This window comes from Thermobia domestica, chromosome 16, assembly GCF_964235325.1.
Source record: "Thermobia domestica chromosome 16, izTheDome1.hap1.1, whole genome shotgun sequence".
In the NCBI taxonomy this organism is placed as follows: Eukaryota; Metazoa; Arthropoda; class Insecta; order Zygentoma; family Lepismatidae; genus Thermobia; species Thermobia domestica.
Genome location: NC_137469.1, coordinates 37,426,719 through 37,449,124, shown reverse-complemented (window position 1 = coordinate 37,449,124; position 22,406 = coordinate 37,426,719). Strand labels below are relative to the sequence as shown.

Here is a 22,406-nt window from a genome sequence, read left to right as displayed (position 1 = left end):
GTTTTCTTTTCTTTTAGGATATTTATTTACTTTCTTATTATCTCTTTCGGTTTTAAATTACTGAATTCTTTCTTCAGTTTTGTATTTAATTGGTTCAATTGAATGACTTCTCCTTCTAGTCTGGGCTGTCTGTGCATCTAGCCGAGGATTATATTTCTCATGTCGTTTGCCATAGCTTGTCCAATCTTTATGGACTTGAGCTTCTTTTCTGCTGTGTTAATGTCCTTTCGGTATTGGTCGAAAATTCATTCTTCGTTTTCCTCGCATAATTCTTTTTGACCCCATATGGCTTGTTTAGATCATTAAAGCTTTCTACGTTCTTGTGTTCCTCGTAGGTCTTCCTTTTGTTCATAGCTCTAGTTCTAATTGCTTTTCGAAGCTTTGGTTTGAATGGAGAAATGGTCTTCGGTCCGTTGGAACTTCCATGAAATTAAACTAGATTAATACTGCCTATCAATTGCGAAACATAACGCTAAGCTACTGAAAAGTACTGGTGCCATACTAGGATCATATATCGAACTTAGGAGTACCAGCAAACGGGTTAAAGTTGTACAAATTGAGAATATGCTTTATTCTAGTTATTTTAACGGAATTAATCCACTAGGATTATTCGCATTGGAATTGATAGTGCAAGAACAGACCACCGCGGGCTACCTTTCATGACTTGCCGGTTGACTAGTAGACCATGGTCCACGTGTTGGCCACCCCCTGCTATACGAACACTGATTCTGCGGTAGAAAAAAATACCTTCCCCAGTGGTGCCCACCCCCCCTCAAGACCATGACGCACCCCCCCTCAATTGCCTATCCGTAGGTAGTCTTCCATGAAAAATATCTTTTCGATTAATTTTTACACCCTCTCAAACATATTTATATAGATTTTTAACCCCCCCCCCAATATTTCAATGACGCAGTTTGCGTCATAGCCCTTCCTTGTGGGCACCCCTGCCTTCCCGTAGGGCGACCTCCAGACCCTCCGAAAAAAAGTCTGTATTGCGCTTTTTGATGTTAATAAGACGTGGTGACGCTTGTCCACACGTTTTTTGTTCCCTTGTTCGTGCTCCACTATCTGAGTACTGCGTAAACCCCTTTCTAGTAATATTACTAATACTACTACTCAGCGCACCGAACCGAGGGCGCTGCTAGGCCTTAGGCATGTGTCATTCCACTGAAATTATAATCGAGTATGCGCTATACAAGTACTGTGAGTTTACATGCGTTTCCGTTACTTCTTGGTGTTGTCATTTCTATAAACAGTACTTTATAATATGTAATAGATTGAAATCTTTAAGATTATCTGTATTTGCTAAAATTGTAAAATAATTTGCTTCATAGATACCGTATTACATCAAATTAATGTTTTGTTTTAAAAAATCCTTGTTTGTTGCACATTTCGAAATCATTTTTCCTGTTATGTATTGATTTGAAAATGAAATTCAATGAAATCTTCCATTTTAACGTCCTACAATTACGTCCCTTAGGCTAAGGGAGATGGATGATTAAGGCAAGTTATTGAAGTGAATGATGATGGATGAATTGGTGGAATGAAAATGTGAGGAAACGGAAGTACTCCGGGAAAACCTACGGACACGATGTATATAATGATTTGATTAAAGTGATATATCTTGAAAGTATCATACAAAATGAATAACTACTGAAAATAAAAGCTAACTGCACACCCAGAATTTTGAAACAATAGAAAACTACTACGTGTAATTAATCTCCAAGCAAGCTCATAATGGTAGTTTTTAGTGTTAAAGGCAGTGGATGAGAGCAAAAGTTACAAACATCTTAAATTATTAAGAACTCAGAATATTTTAAGTCAATTATTAAAGGATACTTTTGTGAGATAACAACAAAGTGCCATTAACAACACTTTTTAGCAACGATGCTTATTTTTTTTTTAATAATATGTACAAATTATATTATTTTAATAACAATAACGAAAACATATTCAAGCCACACTAAAACATGCGTGAAATGCTTCCATGGACAAGTGAATAATATAAAGAACATTCAAAAAGTAATTTTACTTCTTGCTTTTCTTGATGCAAATATATTGTTTTTAATGGTGAAGTTTTATTTTTAATTAGTTGGAACTCATTGCATCAAATGGAACAAAAAAGAAATATATATATATCTACAATATATATATACCTTCAATATATTGAGTGCGATTGAAATGTTCATCTCACGTGTCACGTCAAAGAAAGAAAAGGAAAACAATACCTGGTTACTCAATATAAGGCTTCAGCCAATCAACGCAGATTACACACTGGGTTCGATGACGAAAAAAAGGCTTGAATCTGCGATATGAGGAAGTCCTCAATAGCTTATTGCATCACTCTCGTCATCAGGTAAATTCTTCTCACCAAGAAAAGATCGGCGGTTGGTGGGAGAGATGTTAAGAGAATACGGCCGATAAGGAAATGTTTCATACTGCACTCTCATGGAAAGACTGCATCGGCATTTGAGCGATGCAACACTAATCTGTTCACTATTGCTGCACACTTTTGGAAGAAGTTGCGGTGCATTTCATAGAGTTGGCACTGTAGCGATTCGCAGTGACTTCTTCTCGACGGAGAAAGATATGATGGATCACCCCCATTATAGACTGCCTGCCATAAAAGCAACATCTTCTGCGGGTGGAGAGTAGTTTTAGAAACCGCATGAACGTTGACCATGATCCACTGTTCTGATGGTTGCAATTGTCGTAGCAGATCTATTTTCATCAGAAATAATAGTCTGCTGCAGGCACGATATCTTCCTTGTTATTTTGTACCCTCAGAGAACTGCATACCTCCAGACAGCGATCCTTGTTGGTTAACTCATGTGGCGCCCACTTACAATTGCGCAGAGCTGCCAAACGATAGTGGTATGGTGTACGATCTCTCGTCTGTAATTGCACGAACAATTTTCCAAGAGTCTGCCTTATGGTGTACCTAGGAGCTCATCAGATTATTCCGTTTGTCGGTGGCACCATGCGCGCCGACTACGTGGGTGCTCCGGCACCCACAAGATTTTTAGTTTGGATCCGGGTTTGAACCCGTTTCTCTTGCATTTAAGTCAGCTGCGATACCAACTGAGCTAGGGCAGCCCCAACTTATTCTTGTAGTACTGGTATAGTTTACTTTATCACAGCACAGCCCTTTATGACAGTGTTCATAAAAGATTTTAAATAAGAATAAATCAATCAAATATCGAGACTTCCCTGAAAACATATAGGCTAACACGCCCCGCCATTGATATGCACCCACATAAATTTTGGAAAGTCGGCGCCGTTGGGTGGCACCGGAGCTTATGTTTGAATGTTGTGTCACTGAAACCAACGGCGTGTAGAGCATTCATTTACAACTTCTGCCCATATGCACAGTTGATATTTTGTGCGGCTAGATGTACAGAATATCAAAGTTCGAACTTATAAATGCGAATCACTCACAATTGTGTGTTCTTTATTATATATTTCAACAACACATTGCCTCCTGACTGACTGAACACCTAGCCTGTCTTTCTGATGATATATAATGTTTGTAACGTTATACTGTATGCTTGACCTCAGACCATTCACTGATTGCGTTAGAGGATAGTTTTCCACCACATGCTAAATTAGACATTTCAATCGCACCAATTCAATACAAGTAGGCCTACAGAAACTAGAAAACCTGGTTTATACAAAGTGGTATCTGTCCTTGCTTCATATATTCTGTTTCAAAATCCTGGTAACTGTACAAAATATTTTTTAAAGGGAAAAACAGAGCCATGTCTATAAATCCTTCCGATACCCGTTCTTTATCCAGTATACTGTCCTTAAACTGCTTCATTTTCGCTTATTCTTGTCTGTACAGCATGATAAACCATACTTGAAATGTTTTATTCCATGTCCTCAGTCGTTATCATCCACGGTCGGCTCAATCCCCCAGAGATGATAGTAGCCTTCTACAGCAGTCAGAAGATAATCTTCCGAAGGATGTGAAGAGAGGGAAACGACAACTTTATTAGCATCGTGCTTCAAATGAGAAGTCACTGTTCCATTGACTAGACTCCAGCACCACACAGAACCATCAGCAGAGCCCGAGAAGATAATTTCATCTTTCCTATCCACACAGCTTTCCAAGCAGTAATCTTTCATCTTGTGCCCAGAATATCTGGAATAAAAATACCATGTTATAAATACAATCCTTTCATAAAGCTAATTAGTCACATTCAAGTTACCAACATAAACCGAGTAGGTGAGCCGATTTTTATGGGTTTAGCTGTTTGCTTAAAGAGATCAACAGAGCTTAATATACACTAATAATAATCGAACTTTTTCCTGTTAAGCGTCGATATTTTATAAATAATCATGCAGTTTCAACGAACTTCCGTCATCATCAGCTCAAGAATGCTCAAGTTAATATTACAAGAAGTGATATGACTACACTGAAAATTTCTCCAAAGATATTGATAATCACGGAGGTTACCCGTTGAAATTGTACGATTATTTATTTATTTATTTATTTATTTATTCACTAAGTTTCATACAGCACAAGGCCATTTGGCTGCATCTGAACAACATTAAGAAAAAAACAAGAACAAAATAGTAACAAATACAAAAATACAGTAAATAGGTTCAATTTTCAATTTACAATATTCTCTTCAACTGAGTTCTGAAGTTTCGTTCAGAAGTAAAAATGTTGACAACCGTTGAAACTGTATTGTAATCATGCGCTAGTCTGTAAAACAAAGAGCGCTGAACAATTGATAACCTAGGAGTCTCATAAGTTGTTAAATTTGGAGAACGAGTTCGCCTCGGAGGAACACGAATGCTGATCTGTAATAATAAGAATTCAGAATCAATTTTACCATTGATAACCTTACATAGATAAAGTAAGTCAGGAGTACCCCGTCGTTTGACAGGGGTACTTAAATTCATTAAAGACATTAGTTCTTGTCTCGATTGATCACGTAACTCGGGAATTCTAAATCTAACTATGGCAAGAAAGAAGTTTAAAACCGAGTCAATGCGAGATAAATTAGTAGGCACTGCCATGTTTCATACAGGTGAACAATATTCAATGATCGGAAAAATAGAAGCCTTATAAAATATCATAAGGACAGGGAGACTTTGTATTTCTGGAAATCTAAAGAGTAAAGCAAGTAGTTTTATAGCTCTGGATGAGATCCAACTGATATGATCAGCAAAGGAGAGTTTTCATCAAAGACAACGCCTAGATCTTTTTGAAAAAAAACTCGTTTAACGGGTACATTGTTGAAATTATATGTCTGACGAAGTACATTCTTTCTCAAGGAGATAGAGAGAGTGGAACATTTGTTGGGGTTTAAAGACAGATTCCAGTTTGAGCACCAATTGCTTAACATATTTATGTCAGCTTGCAGTGAAGAAGCATCATCTACGGTGTTAATAACTCTAAAGAGTTTACAACCATCAGCGAAAAGCAAACTATTTGATGAAGAGGTTGAGAAGATACTAGGTAAGTCATCAATGTAGAGTAAAAACAAGTGGGCCCAGCACGCTCCCTTGAGGCACTTCCGATAAAACGAGACTAAACGGAGACACGGATTCAGGTAGAGTAACACGTTGTTCTCTCCCTGAAAGATAAGAATCTAGGAAAGAAAGGATCCTGCCATGAATATTATATCTATTATAGAGTTTGTAAAGAAGCAACTTTGTGTTTATGGTATCAAGGCCTTAGACATGTCAAAGTAAACTACATCAAGCTGAGTGTTAGTTGTGATTGCTTGGGCTGCATGAGTGACTAACACTGACAAATTGGTAAGACACGAACGTCCAGGCATGAAACCATGCTGAGAACGGTACGTGACGTTTGGGCGCCGCCATTTGGGCGCGGACGTTTGGACCCCGCCTTTTGGGCACTGGACGTTTCGGCGCGAAGCCATTTGGGCGCCAGACGTTTGGGCGCGAGTTAAATTAAAAAGTCATGATGTTAAGTGCTGAGTACTAAGTTCGAATCAAGATATCTTGTTTACTGTAGTGAAAGTCCTTGAATTATACTGGATTTTGTTTAATATACTAGAAATACTGGAATTTCAAAATTCTAAAAACTGAATTAACAATTAAATTTTGTAAATTTAAGTTTCAACCAAAGTTGTGTGCTTTTTAATTGATAACTTTTCAAGCCAAAGGTAAGTAGACCAGATTACATTACGTATGATTCACTGCATTACATACATAGTGAGCCTATTCCATTAAGCAGGCCTTCTACTGTAGTTATGCAATAAGTGTGAATGTCAAACACATTTCTAGTGGCTAAATGACCAATATATGTATACTTAACTATTATTTTTCACTTTGAAATAGTTTTTTTCCTTTTGCCACTTTCTTTAATGCAGATTAAATGCTTACAATGGAACGAAAAAAAAGTGTGTTACGATTTGATTTTTATATTGGAATGTTAATAAAAAAAGTTATACCAGAAATACGGCATACTACAGTTCCTAAACTCAATATCTTAGACACCCTGTATGCGAAATATCTTTCCCTCAACTCGATTAGGATTTAGGATTTTTAGATGGGCTCTCGGCATCTAAGGCCATTTAGCCCGTCACGTTTGAGGGAGCACACTATCCGGGGAAAGGGAAGGAAGAAAGGATTGGGGAAGGAAGGAAGCGACCTGGACCTATAAATTAGGTACCACCCCCTCATTTACCTGATGTGAATGAGGAAAACCTCATTGAGGGTGGCTGGCCTGAAAGAGCATGTTACACTTTTTCGACCGAGTGTCCCCACCGGGAATCGAACCCGGGATCGCTCGCACCGAAGGCGAGAGTGTTAGCGACTACGCTGAAATCTTTTATTGGTAGTTCTTTATTGGACTTAAGGAAGAGATGAGTATGACAAACGTAATAAAAAGAAAACAATAATTACATATTTATGAATATTAAAATCTATCTTTTTTAAAAAATACAAAAATTAAATCAATATGTTTTAATTAACATTAAGAAAATTATTAACAGTTCGTCTGATTCCTTCATTTCCTAGCTTTCTTATATAATACAAAAATTAGATCAGAAGTACAAGAATCGTGAACAAGTGAAAAATCAATCAATGACGAGGTAAGGCAACAAATGCCACAAACGCATTAAATTTAGATGAATAAATAAGATAGAGATAGAAGATATACAGATAAATGAGGTGAGATAAAGATAGAAGTGTAGGAAATGTATATATATCTTGATTCGCGCTTAGTTTTCAGTGCCTAGCTTACTTTATATGTCGTAAATTGTGATTTTTACTATGTACCTCGCGCCCAAACGTCTGGCGCCTAAACGGCTTTGCGCCCAAACGGCAGCGCCAAAACGTCCGCGCCCAAATGGTGGCGCCCAAACGTCCTGTCCCGTGCTGAGAACTACTTAAAAAAGGTTTGACAAAGCTGTATAATCTATCTTTAACTTTTTTTTCGCAGAGAATAGACACAGAAGAGAGAAGAGAAATTGGTCTGCAGGATGAAATTAGTTTCCTATCTCCAAACTTGAAGATAGGTATGATATTGGCAGTCTTCCACAAATTGGGAAAGGTACCTTCCGAGAAACATCTAATGAATAATAACGATAGAAGGTGAGCGAGTGAATGCGCTGTGTTACAAAGAAAAACTACTAATATTATCAGGGCCAGAAGAACGTCGAGAAGATAGTGAGGAAATAATTGATTTCACTTCATCATGGGAAGTAGTAATCGCAGTCAGCGAGTGAGAACTCACAGATTGGATCTTAAGTAGAAAGGAGGGAGTCTCAGCTTAGAAATTCTGTTGTAAAAATACTCATTGAAGGCAGTAGCTCTATATTTTCCCTCGAAAGTATGAAAATTATAGTCAACTTCTAGCAGAATACGCGGCTTTTGCCTCCGGGTGTTTATAGGCGACCAGAATCTATTCAGTTTAGAAATAAATTGACACGATAGGCTATCCACATATTTCTTATATTTCATTCGAAGGAAATATTTCGAATGACATCTAATATTAGAGAAAGTCCTATAAGTTTGTTCAGTCGGAAACTGCTTCCATAGTGTCCAAGCACGCTGTTTATTTCGAAGAACAAAGCGAGCTTCTGCATCGATCCACGGAGGGAACCGACGCGATAGTTTCAGTTTACGAGGAACGAAGTCATTAACGACCGCAGAGATAATATCCGTAAACAGTAAGACAGCATCATTGATATTTCCATCATTCAGTATACACCAAGGAATTAAGTCTAGGACACGATTTATACTGTCCCACGGTGCCTTCTTCCACAACCAGATATACTGTTTGGACTCAAAGTTGTTTTTATTTGATGACGGCTTAAGTAAAAGTATATCAATGTCTACAGATTCGTGATCAGATGAAAATAGATTTCTATTTGGAGTGATGATAATATCATTTAGAGAAGAGACCACATAATCCAGGATATTCTCACGACGTGTCGGAAATAAGTTAAATTGATTGAGCCCTAATCCCTGTATAAACATACCTAAAAACCAGTGATCACTAGGCCAATTACCTACCCCCGTCCTAGGGTCAGTCCAATCTATTGATAGATTAAAATCACCAAAAAGGACAGCATCAGTTTCATTAAGAGCTGCAAGCACAGAATATCTACAATACTCAAGCACAGAAATAAAAGAGTTTCTGTGTGGTCTATAATAACAACCAATCAAAAGTTTTTTTTTTTTTTCCAAGTTTAACTTCAACCCATATTATTTCACAGTTAGTAGCGAGATCATTACGTAATCTAAATTCCCACTTAATATTCACACAGATCATCACGCCTTAACCACGACTTCCTCGGTCATTGCTATAAATGTTCAAACATGAGGCTATGGGGAGTTCACTGTTACGCTCAGTAGGAATTCTTTGGTTATTATTATTTTATTTATAATACGGGAATGGTATAATAGTCCTAGATGTATATTGTTACAAATTAATCCCAACATAGGCCTAGTGAGTCAAGCTGTTATCTGCACTCGAATGGGAAAGAAACACTGTATAGACCACTAATGGTCATATATTTCTTCATTTATAAACACAATGCAAGATTATTTCCGTGTCACGCATAGGGCATATATGATAAATTACAACTTGGTTTTTAGAGTTCTTGTTGATATTATGTTCATCAAATTTTCAACTGCATCTACACTCTTCTGCGGTCAAAAGTGTTAGAAGACCTCTCCAGATAAATGGAACTTAACAAGACATAACATTTTCACTAATATTTAAGAATTACTTCTTTCGTTGTTTGTTGCAGCGTCGAAATAGATAGATCTAGTTTATTTATTTTATTATTATTCTGCTTACATTTGTTTTTTTTCTTTATGAAACTATACAAGTGCTGATTTACCATTTGGGCAACTGCAAGTAAGTAGATATGCAATTTGTTCCTATGTAATAATCACATTAGTACTTTCAAACTCTTTTGTACAGCTGCTTTATAAAAGCAATCCATCTTTTTTATCAATAAATGAGCCTAAAGAAGGCAGATAGAATTGAAAATTTATCAACATAATATCAACGAGGCCAGAATTTATTTTTATCAGGACTAAAAATAAAGTTATAATCTACTTTTCTACATTATAACCAAGTTTATTGAAACCTTTATTGCAGTGGTTCCCAACCTTTTTTGACTGATAACACACCTTACTTAACTCCCATTACCTCGCGACGCACTTGTTTGATGTTTTATTATTAATAATAGGTAAATTATAACAGTATAAGCCTACAAGTTTATTTAAAATGGTGACTATATGTAATATTGAATATTATTCCTGCAGCTGGAGGTCAACACTAGCACCACCAGTATAGTCTGTCTTAAAACTAATTTTAACTAATTATTATTAAATGATTCACGATTTTTAAATTCTAAAATTTCGCGACGTACCCTATGGGACTGCAGGACACATCAATGTGTCGCGACACACCGATTGGGAATCACTGACGTATTGAATGATGAATGAATTTTTGTGTGCTTTTTTCAGAAAATCCCCTTCCAACATGATATAACTTTTCTCGCGTCATATTTTGGACTTATTTATCTCAGTGACACCACTGCTTTGTGACGTCATGCCTATGATTTGCACGGTAGGAAAATCAAGTCGTAAACAAGTTCAATGTTTGTCGTCGAAATTCAAGGCCTTTCCTGTCAAAATCGTTCCTGGTTTCCGCTCTTCATTCTCGAAACTCGCACAATTTTTCAATCTCCTGATGCAACAGCCATTCTTGTGTCACCAGATACTTTACGCTTTAAAATTCTGTAAGATAACGTTGTTTTTATACTGAAAGTTGACACAAGAATGGCTGTTCACAGCGAAACGATAAGTTACAAAGTTACAATTCAAGTTCGCCAATTAATCTACATTTCAGACCAGGTCATTCTCCTTTAGCTGATGTTAGGAATAAAATGGAAAAATGTAATTAGAAAAAAAGCAGGGTTCCTCACTCATATTGTTAATCCCCCTACAAAATACAGAACTAATTAAACACCAGATAGACAGATGTATCGAATTCTTTTATTAACAATTATTTGGATAAAGAAGAACTTTCAGAAAATTTCAGACTGATTTGGTCGTTAAACCAGAAAGCAACACAGAACATCTCTCCGATTCCAAGATCTACTAATAGTGGTGTTTAGCAAGCGTTCTGGACTTGTAATGAACGTTACATCGGGAACATACAAAGGAACATTAATATCAAAATTAAGGAACATATTAGAAATAATTAAAATGAATTCAACATTTAAAAGGTCATGATTTACATTATGTAAATTCAAGTTTTCCTCACTATCTAATAATACCTACAGTAGATAGTATTGAGAAGAAAGTAGTAAAAATTCCTTTTATTAGAACTAAGAACTCTACATTAAATTTAGACTAGAGAAGATTGGAAAAGATCTGAACCACAGTTCTAAAGTTATACGGAGAATTCGAGTGTTCGTAAGCGGCAGTCAGAACTTCGTACCTTTGCTCACAACGGTAGTTTTGTTCACAGCATGTGAAGTAGTAATTTTGAAGCTTCTCACGAAGAAGCAAAGAAAGTAAATTTGAATTTTCAGGACTAGGCAATGTCTTCGTGGTTTTACGAGGTGATTTTATCTTTCTTCTTATTCCTAACACCAGCCAGGGGCGGATCCAGGGGGGGCAATCGCCCCCTCCCCCAGAAGAGGAAACTTTCTTATTTTATATATATAAATAGAACTCATCTCAAACATTGGAGCCCTTAAAAGTAGCAGTATGACAACCCACCGCCCCTTCCCCCCAGAAGTCGGTCCTGGATCCGCCCCTGACATCAGCTCAAGGAGTTCGAGATGTTTTGAAAAGTAATGTAGATAATTTTGAGAATTTGAATGTTGATTTCGTTAGATTTGATTTAAGTTTAGTGTCCCTTTCAGCAGCAAGACTATATGAGACACAGACCTACATTTTAGCATGGAATCCAAATCGCATGAGCTCCCGCCGAGACTTAAACCTGGGTTAATACTGATTTAATAATTTGTTTCTACTAACACGATTTGCCTACAGATTCCAGTGATTCGGATTCCACTTTATATTGTAAGACCACGTCTCACATTGCCTCAGTGCTGAAAAGAAACGCTACACTTCAACTAGCTTTTATCAATACCCATTTTAGATAAAATATTCGCGGAAGATTATAACTAACACAAATACATAATGGAAGAAATTACCAGAAGAATTAATCTTTAGAGCCATAATGGCTCGTTGTAGAAGCGTAGGAAAATGAGAAGAAAAAAAGAAGGAAACTATACAAAGAGTCTGATCACATATTACTAGTCAGCCATAGTGGGTAGCCAGATGAATATCGGAGAAGAGTTTTATCAGTACGAAGAAAAATACTGGAAAAAGAAGGCGCAGTCCAAGAAATACGAAGCGCATCCAGACAGTAACTTTCCCACGCATCCTATAGCTTGGAAACCGTACGTTGCGCGAAGCAACTGCGTGCACGTGAGAGAGTAAAGTCCTAGCATGGTAGTGTTCTCAGTAGCGTCATGGCAGTGGTTCAAGATGAACGTTACTATTCCAGCTCCCGCCGCATGTGAAGTGCGAGCAGTGATAAAGTTTTTGAATGCACAGAGCCTAGCGCCGATTGAAATCCATCGTTAGCTGTATCGTTGCAAAAATGTCAATAATGATCAGATATGCTTTGCTTTGTGTTCTGGAGTCAGTTGCTTCGGCACCCACCTGGCACACTTCTTGAACAACAGGCGCTCCGTGACAATGGTGTGCAATAAGGAGCAGGAAATCTGCGGGAACTGACCGCTGAGTTCCGTTATTGTGAAGCGACGAGTCTGTATGATGCGTTCCCGAACAAGGTCTACAAGGTCGTTTGTAATGATGGTTGGCCTCCCACTGTGCTCCTCATCATGCACATTTTGGCGTTCTGTAGCAAATTGTCTACACCAGCAATGCACTATCTGTTTGTTCATGACGTTAAGCCTATAGATCTGGCACAGTTGACGATGGATTTCAATCGGCCCTGTATATTCAAAATCTTTATCATTGCTCGCACTTCACACGCGGCAGGCGTTGGAATAGGACCGTCCATCTTCAACCACTGCTACGACGTTACCGAGAGCATCATGGAAGTTCTGCTGGCGCACGCGCCATGCTAGGTGCACGCAGTCGCTTTACTCAACATACGGTTTCCTAGTTATGGGGCACGTGGGAAAGTTACTTTCTGGATGTGCCTCGTATCTATAAAATAAAGATGGGGAAACAGTAATAGCGAAGTTGGACACAATTAACTGATAAAATTAAAAATATACACAAAATGCGTGTTGAAACCTAAGGGAAGTTAAAAAGTACGAAATAACCTGGAGTAAGAAAAACGATCAAGAAAATAATCATATAGGTGAAAAAGTTAAAATAATAATTATTAACTATAATAATGATAGTGGCAGATTATATGATTTCATTTTTTTATATTCTTATTATTGTAATCAACAATATTTTTATTATTATTATTATTTTGACCCTCTCCTCTTTCCAGTTGAAACACTACACTTAGGATTCATTGTAAGTTACTTACTCGTTAAGTAATTCTCCAGTGTCTTTATCAAGTAATTTCACAGTATCGTCAGCACAGCTTAAAAGAATACATTGACCGTCTCTCGTGAAATTTGCACAAGTTATAGGCTCTATAAAGAAAAGAAAAGATGCGGATGTACTGACGTTAAAAATATGTATTATGATCTGAAACAAATTACGCAGCATAAATGATTAGAAATATCAACATACATTCAAAATCACCATAAATATCGTATTTACCCGATTGTATGCAGACTTTTTTCCCTTCTTTCTTTCTTTGGTTCAAAAAACGACCTTCGGCTTAGAAGCGGTATCGTTATCACAACCGGTAAATTCCGCAAAATATTGCCCGAAGCTGCCACAAGTGTTTTTATTATTATTATTATTATTATTATTATTATTATTATTATTATTATTATTATTATTATTATTATTATTATTATTATTATTAATATGTAGACACAGTATTGCCAAGTCAGTGGAATTATCTTCCAATTGCAGTGGATTTTAGTTTTTATCAAGAAATGCAATTTTAATATTGCTTCATGTTTGGATATAACAGATATTTTAAGTATTCACAGCAACAAAGACAAATTACCTTACATGGAAAGCATAGTTTAGCGGAAATCGTTAGCATTTAGCAAGAAAATTAATTTCTTATATTCCGTATGGTACAGCAACTAAAATATTCTCACATGCTCAGTTTACATTATAATCTGATAGAGGCAACTTACCTCCAACGAAATCGGAAATCAGTTCCCCATGTCGTAGATCATATCTGCGCACTTTGCAATCAATTGATCCAGTTAAAATTTCATGATTTGTTACTTGCACACTTGTAATACTGTCCTTTGCTTCCTTCAATACCTATAAAAAAAAATAATAATAATAATAAAATAAAATAAAATAAAATAAAATAAAATAAGAAGCTTATTCAAATTCCTCACTTTAACATAAACACATTCGTATTGTTCCAAATATTTTATAAATTGCATGTTTCGTTAGCTACACTCACTAGTTATTCATTCACTAAATCAAGTATGCAAGAACGACAAGATATTAAGATCCAGTGAGTTGTTTAGCAAAATGTGAAATTAAAAAACTTCATCAATAATTTCGCAAAAATGCTGAAGTTTTCTTCACCATTATTTGCAACAACAAACATAGTCCTAGGTATATTTTCTAGCAAGACCACAGAATTTTCTGGCTAATCAGCATAGAAAATCCTGAGACAAGCGAAGCGTCTCAAGAGATGAATTTTAGTGTATATTAACAAAAAAAAAAAAAAGAAGAAAAGAAAAAAAAGAAAAAAGAATGAAAGAAAGAAAGAAAAAGTATTTATTACAGTTTGGAGAAACATTTCAGCTCGAGCAGAAAGAGCTGTACCATGTGCGAGTCAAATGGCTATGCTGTAGGCATTAATGTGTCATTATCATGATTTATATCACAGTGATTGGAGATCAAAGTATAGTAAAGACTAATTCTCTCCGCAGTACTACCATAGCTGTAAAGTTTGACGTGAACATTCGTCCAGCAGTGACACTTACATAACGCTTCTGCTAAACATAGGGTCATTTCTGATCTTTCAAAATTTTGCTGAGTTTTTAAGAAAAAATTATTGTAATTTTTACATTTCTAGTTATCCGAACCGTTTTGGATTATCAAAAAAATAAAATAATAAAATATAAAATAAAACGATGATGGGTCAAAATTGACCTTGTATTCGTCGAGCGAGTGAAATTATAAAATGAATTGACCTTGAGGGTTTTTGAAAATGAAATTTTGAAAAAATATTCGGAGCACGTCAATGAACAAACGAGTGAATGGTGTAGGACAGGTTAAGAAGAACCCAGCAAATATGTACGGGTCACCGATTGCGAACGATTAAATCAGGACAAAAATTAACACGCATAGAGAATGCGCGCGAGATGTATAGAAATTTTGCTTTAGACCTGGTATTTTCTAAGTGGTAAAAATTCCATTTTTTCACTACCTATATTTCGACATCTTGCAGATTCCATCGTCTAGGCCATTCAAGATATGAGACATACAGCTGGACTCTCTTCACTTGTTACAGAATAAAATGACTAATTTTACAAGAAACCCCAACTGGTGTTCACTACATCTGTAATTTATTTACTTGCGTAGTTTGTAAAAATACCTTTCTACCAGAATTAACTGTCCAAGTTTCTTGAAAGCACCAATGCTAATTCTGTTAGTATTAGATTCCGTATCTCTCTCACTCACTCACTCACTCACTCACTCACTCACTCTCACACACACACACACTGGATTGAATTAAGGACTTTAATAACAGAAAATTAGTATGAAATATTTTACACTGAAAAAAATACCAAGAAAATACTCAGCATTTTTCGTGTGCATTCTATTTCTGATTACTACTGTACATCGTAATCCTCGTATATGTTTCTTAAAACTTACCTGTATAGGCTCATGGCTACGTCCTTTGATGTCCCAGCATCGAACAGTATTGTCGTGAGATCCTGAAACAGCTACTGTTGACTCCTCATTAAAACGAACGCAAGTCACACGACTTGCATGGCCACGAAAACGTCGAAGTGGTTGTCCACTGGTCACATCCCAAAGTATTATAGATTTATCTGCTGCACTCGATACAATTTGGCTGGAGAATGAATTATGGTTTATCAATATCATATACATAGAGAGCGGAACAATCGATATGATCTTTTACTAGTTACGGGGCCGCGATGGCTCAGTGATAGAGCGTTCACCTCTTGTGCATGGGGTCCCCGGTTCGATCCCAGCTGCCGCCAAGTGAACTTTGTGGTGGACAAACACAATGTGTGTGGGTTTCCTCGGGGTTCTCCCGTTTCCTCCCAATTTCTTCATTCCACCATTTCATTCATTTCTCATCATCATCTCCTTTAGCCTAGCCGGCATAACTGTGGGACGTAAAACTCAAAAATTTCATTTCATTTCTTTTATTAGTTTAATTCAGAGATAAGCAATTTTAAGTAGATGATCGCTATAGAGTTATAAAAAAAAAAAAAAAAAAAAAAAAAAGATAACAAGAAGCAACGGTTTTCTGCAATCAATTCAGCGTCCCAAGAATATATTCCATTTCTATGACTATAGTACTTGAATGATCCAAAATTCAACCTAAATCTTCCTTATTTTCTTAATCTTTACCATGGATGATCACTAACTACGATTAACTAACAGTAGGAAGAGTAAATCGAATAGAACCAAAATAAATGAGATCCCTACTGACAATATGGTTAGCGTACGCGTGTTCGGCGATTCTCAGCAGGAGCTCATGTAGTTCGGATATTACATTAAACTGTGGATCCACGTCTTATATAGCCTCACTGCTGAACAGAACGCCAAATCCCCAACTCAACAAACCAACTATTTATAATAAACTTTTTTTACCTAGAAGCTGACACTTTCAAACATAGGAAACGTAATTATTATTCACTTATCTGTTATGTACATTTTTAAGCTTGTAATTTGTGGAAGTTACGGTTTACAATTAAATCTGAATATAACTCTTAAATTTAATATCTGTTTCTCACTTAGAGGTCTTTATATACCTAATGACACTAGAAATCAGAGGTGGATATACGGAAGAAGCAATCCCCTCCCTCAAATTAATATAATTTAACTTAATTATCTAAACATTAAAAATCAATTCCGGGGAATAATAATATTTGTAGCTTACTCATATATATACGTGTAAATTTAATTCTTAGAATAAATGGATCCAAATGCTCTGAAATCTGAAAAATAATTAACTCCAATACGTCGCATTCTTGTGCGAGCTGTTTGTTCCACTTAGAAACCGAAGTCCCTAATTCTACTCATTTAAAAGTGACCAGGTCTAAAGGAAGGCGGTCGCAGATCTGATTTTTCTCAACTCTTCCGAAATCTTATTTGTATTCTTCTTTTTAAATGATACAAGAACGCAAATTTGAAAGTAAATTTATGATTTGACAAATTATACTCCTTACTATTAATATGCTGAAAATATTGGATATTGGCGTTACTATGCTCTCAACAACAATAAGTTCTTCTCACAGTTCTTTTGAGAATACCTATGTAGATCCAAGAACAACTGCTAATGACTTGGTGAACTCCTGTTCCGTCTTGAATATTTAATTTCTGTAATATCTTAGTGAAAATGAAGAGGTTTTTCAAGTTGACCATTATGAAGGTATTTCATTATAACAGTAAATTGAAAGTCTCCTACCTGTTGTCACACGAACCACAAGCATCAAGCACTTCATCGCCATGGCCTCCGTAAGTCTTCAGCAAAAGAGAACGATGAGGATTCCACAGTTTTATCTTTCTATCTGCTCCACACGTTAAACAGTAGCTTCCATCAACTACAAATTGAACAATAGTATTAGCTAAATACAGGAAATAGTTGATTTTATTTCATATCAATTCCCCTGTAGATACGAATTTAATGATATAAAAAGATTAAAAAAAAACGGTTGGACCGAGATTCGACGAATTCAGTCACTCTTTTTTTTTTTTTTTTTTAATTATTCTTTGTACATCATAATACTCAGTGTCTAAGGGGAAAAATGTCCGGGGATTAGGGACTGGGATTTGGTTTTCTGGGCTGTCTACATCTAAGGCCATTTAGCCCGTCAAGTATATGAGGGATGACGTCCCTCGGCGAACACATCATTCGACAAAGGGGAGGAAGAAAGGATTGGGGAAGGAAGGAAGCGCCCTGGGACCATTATTTTAGGTACCATCCCGGCATTTGCCTGGTATGAATGAGAGAAATCCAGGAAAAACCTAATTCAACATGGTTGGCCAGAAAAAGCTGTTACACTCTTTCGACCGAGTGCCTCACCGGGAATCGAACCCGGAACCGCTCGCACCAAAGGCGAGAGGAAAAAATATCCAAGATGACATATATCGATAGACAGAACTCACTGAGTTAAACACAACGATATGGGTGATTATAAATTCTCATACGTAATTTTCGAGAACAACAATTTTTTGAATATAAAAATTGATGCGGTACATTAACCAAACCGACTATTATGATGAAACTAATGCAGATGTATGTCCCTATCAAGCTTGTCACAATGGCCTAGAAGGACGACAACCGCAAGAGTTGTTTCCAATATGATAACCTAACTAACTAACTCTATGGCCTATGGAATCCGGAGGTTCAATGCCGCGTTCACTAAAGCTCTCCACTGACTTCTATCCTTAGCTAACTGCATCCAGTTTCTACTTTGTATTCCTATCTCTCCGAGACCCGTCTTAATATTGTCATCCCATCTGCGCCTAGGTCTTCCTAATGGTCGTTTTCCGATTGGTCTTCCAGTCGAGATTTTGAAAGCGTTTCTACTTTCTTCCATTCTAGGTACATGAATGCCCACCTAAGCCTCCTAGACTTGACGACCCTAACAATGTTGGGTAAACCGTATAAATTGGGTGATATCAATAAAAATAAGTAACTACTCCTGAGAAGTCCTGCTCGAGAATCGGAGTAACTACACCTGGAGTAATCTCCTCCCTCAATTTCGTATCAATAAAACAAGCCACTACTCAGGTCTAGTCTGCTCCAGATTTATGAACGTTTACTCGCGCTTCCTCTGCACGTAGCACTGAGTCGTATCAATAAAAGAAGTAGTTATTCATTTCTCCCATCTGTTGGGTGGTCATTTCGTTGTGGGTAACTTCTGGCGCAGTATCCTAAACGCCATGGAAGGGACAAGTAGCAACGACAGTTTCAATTAAAGTGCATTTGTGGATATTATAAAAGTTCCAGTGGTACTTTCAAAGTCACAGTTACCAGGAAGTAAACGAAGGAAAGCCGAAGCTTTGAAGGCAATTACAGTGAAATGCAACGAAATATCAAATACATCTACAAATGAGACACAAATCCAAAAGAGAATCTTTAATATCTGAGCGAGCATTAAAAAAAAACTAATTTGAAAAAGAAAACGAGAAAAAAGAAAGTAATACTGAAACCACGGGAACGAACCTCTTGGAACTGATGGATGTTGATTGGAATCCAGCAATATTAAGATTAGCATGACAAGTGCATATCACGTGTTGTCCAAGGTCTTGTCCAAGATTGTTTGGCTTTAAGAACGAAATCAGACACTTGGTCCCTTTGTTTCCTTTTTTAAATAGTCCATCCAGTCACGTCGTAAAGCACGTCCATCTGATTGCATTTTCTACACCATACGTGTCCCCTTTCACCTTGGCATAAAAAAAATATACATTCTCATGTATACACCCTTCCTATCAGCGTTGAGTTGAGTTGATTTTGAGTTTAATGTCCTTTTCAGTAGCCAGGCTATATGAGACGGGACCCACTGATTAACTTGGAATCCGAACCATATGAGCTCCAGCCGGGAATCGAACGCGGGTCTCTCATGCCAAACGCATGTACGCTATCCGCTTAGCCACGAAGGAGCTCTTCCTATTAGCGTATTCGTCTCCAAAATACTAGGTTTCTTTATTGCTACGTGTTTGTAGTCAAGTGCTCCGGTAGCACCCGGAAATGTATATTGTTCTTGCCACTCTGCCTTTGCTGTTTGAATATTACACACGCCTCCGGAAACAATCAATTTTCAGATTTCGCAATAATCGCATCCATTACACTTGTAGTAGTCATAGACACAGTACTTTGAGCCGCAACAGAATCCCCTGACATTCAGACCTGGAATCTCGGATCACTCACGTAAAGCAAGGAAGCCCGCATCTTTTCATCATTACGTAGTGCATCACCCCAAATTTCCGTTGATTCTCCTAAAAAAATGTTGTGCTAACTACTCTACATTTTCTTTCATGAACCTATGTTTTTTGTAATCACCATTTGCAACATTTCTATGCAATTTATAAATTTTGCTACATAGCAAAACAATCATATTCTCAGCCATATTTCGCACGGAGTCACCTATTTAGCTTGCTCCACAAATTTGGAGAAGTTACTAGCATCACAAAAGAGTCTTTGATTTTTATTGATATCAAACGCGTAGTAGTTACTCGGCTCGAGAATAGAGGTGTGGTTACTTCAAAAGAGCGGGGCTTCTTCGAGGTCAGCCGAGACGACTAGTGCTGAGTTCTCTTTTTATTGATACCAATGCGAGTAACTACTTCAAAATTGGGCGTAATGAGTAACTTCTCCGTTTTATTGATATCACCCATTATTTAGTTCCTCGTTATGAAGTTTCCGCCGTTCCCCATTCCCGTTCCTCTTGGGTCCGAATATTCGTCTCAGGATCTTGTTCTCAAATACTTTCAGTCTATGTTCTTCCCTCAGAGTAAGCGACCATGTTTCACAGCCATACAAAACAACAGGCATGATTATCGTTTTGTATATTTTAAGCTTCAAATTCCTCGACAGAATTCGCGACGACAAGATATTTTGAACCGAATAGTAACACGAATTTCCTGCTTTTAGTCGACATTTAATTTCCCCGTGAATATGATTTTCGTCTGTTAATATTGATCCTAGATATTTGAAACTATCCACTTTATCAAAAGTATTATTTAATATTTTAACGCATCCATAATTTGCTGTATTCCGGTCCCGACGCACTTCCATGTATTTAGTTTTCTCTGCATTTACTTCTAAACCCATGTCCCTGCAAGCGTTTAATAAGATCTCTGCATTTCTTTCTATTGTTCTTCTATCATCCCCTATTAAATTTACATCATAAACATATGCCATAACCTAGTGGATACCGTTCAACTGTAGGCCCTAGTTGCTATCTTTGATTTTCCTTTTAAAAAAAGTTTGGTTCGCAGGTTTTAATGCAGATGCGATATTATCATTTTGTTTTACGCACTGCGAAACTCCCCAATTTGTGAAAATCTTTGATGATGTGGTGACAATGAAAACCGCCTTACATTTCTTCATTTCCAGCCTTTTATCTGCGTCGGATTCATCTCCTACTAACAAAAGATGGTAAGACATCATCGATTACGCTGGCAATTATGCACAGTCAGAGGTGAGTAACAGTTTGTATTGTTTGCACTTCTGTGTGCTCATCAAAAACGGAACTTTATGTGCAGATGAAGAATCTTACGTCAGCACGTGAATAATAATAATAATAATAATAATAATAATAATAATAATAATAATAATAATAATAATGATGATGATGATGATGTGTGGTACTGGACAGTCTTTTTTAAGTCCTAACTTGGAAAGATGTGCTCTCTTAAGGATAAATCTATATCAACCTGTGCTAGCTGGCTACCAAAAGCAAGAATGCTATCAAAGGTCAGGGCAGGGCGAAGCTAGTATGCCCGTGCGACAGCGCGGGGGTGCATCCCAAGGAAGCAGGCGCATCAGCGGTGGTGGGTATACGTATAAGCGAGGGTAGTGAAAAGAAATGAATTCTGGCAATGATACGGTTTCAATAGCAATTGTCATGGTTTCATATTAGTAACGCTCTACTTGTAAACATAATACACAGCTTCTGTACATAGTACAGAAATAAATTACTGGTGGAAAATAACATCTACAAGTGTCATCTTTCATATGCTCTCACTTATTTTATCCGTTCTAAAGAACTTGTAATGATTTTACACTTGTAAACTTAAAATACGGTACAGATGTATTACTATGTATTTAATTCTGTCGCCTGCAGAAATTTGTTCCTTATAAATATGCCTTTTAATGCAAAGTATTGGGAAGGTTCTGGAACACTGGTTTCCCTCATATAGGTTAGTAGCTAGGTTGGTTCCTTTCTGTATCAAAGTTTAATACATATCCCTGTAATAAAATCATATAGTATTGCCGAGCGAGCGTGCGTGAGTGAAAGGCGGGTTAGAGCCCCGCAGGGGACGTTGTTTTCTGTCTTTATTACAGCTAAAGGAACGGGGGACCTGTGTTCTAGAACCTTGCCCAAAGTATTCAATTTTACCTGTAAATCTTTCCAAATGTGGTGCACCAAAATTACACCGGAACCAAAATACGAAGTCAATAAAACAACAATAAAAATAAAATCCGGTTAACCTTACAATACCGTCCTAGTTATCGGCTGTAAAGTTTGGTCATAAAATCTTGTTATTTTCTCTGTGGCAATACGAACCGATTTCATCCAAGATACTTTTACTGCCATTCTGTGGTGAGTTTTATTTTCAACTGTACTGGAATGATTCAACTTCAACTGCTCTACCGATGTACGACCATATTATACTACATACTATACAATGAATTACTTACTGTTGAATCGAACCGCTCTTATTGCACCCTGCTTGCAATCAATTCGCTTTAGACATTTATATAAGGACATTACTTACAACTCTTGTGATAACTTGTTCAACATGACATTTCTATTATTTACTCTTGCACTGCATTTTTGTTCAAATGAGAGCAGTGTTGCGAATTGCAAAAATATTTAACT

General features: G+C 36.9%; 1 protein-coding gene across 1 annotated transcript; it reads right to left on the bottom strand.

Annotated features, from left to right (window-relative positions):
• Window positions 1-1,860: 1,860 nt before the first annotated feature.
• LOC145673016 (WD repeat domain-containing protein 83) lies at window positions 1,861-22,310 on the bottom strand. The gene is made up of 6 exons (XM_081742323.1): window positions 22,226-22,310; window positions 17,261-17,396; window positions 15,472-15,673; window positions 13,764-13,896; window positions 13,031-13,139; window positions 1,861-4,144 (listed from the first exon to the last, which is right to left on the bottom strand). The coding sequence occupies exons 1-6, from the start codon at window positions 22,293-22,295 to the stop codon at window positions 3,883-3,885; spliced, it is 912 nt and encodes a 303-aa protein (XP_081598449.1). The 5' UTR covers window positions 22,296-22,310; the 3' UTR covers window positions 1,861-3,882.
• Between the last annotated feature and the right edge of the window lie 96 nt (window positions 22,311-22,406).

What these genes read in the sequence shown, in the direction of transcription:
- LOC145673016 (XM_081742323.1), bottom strand. Translation starts at nt 22,295, where the DNA reads ATGTCCTTATATAAATGTCTAAAGCGAATTGATTGCAAGCAGGGTGCA. An exon ending in AAGAGCGGTTCGATTCAACA is followed by an intron (nt 17,397 to 22,225) that starts GTAAGTAATTCA and finishes TTCAATTTGTAG; the next exon opens with TTGATGGAAGCTACTGTTTA. An exon ending in GTAGCCATGAGCCTATACAG is followed by an intron (nt 13,897 to 15,471) that starts GTAAGTTTTAAG and finishes TTTTTTTTATAG; the next exon opens with GTATTGAAGGAAGCAAAGGA.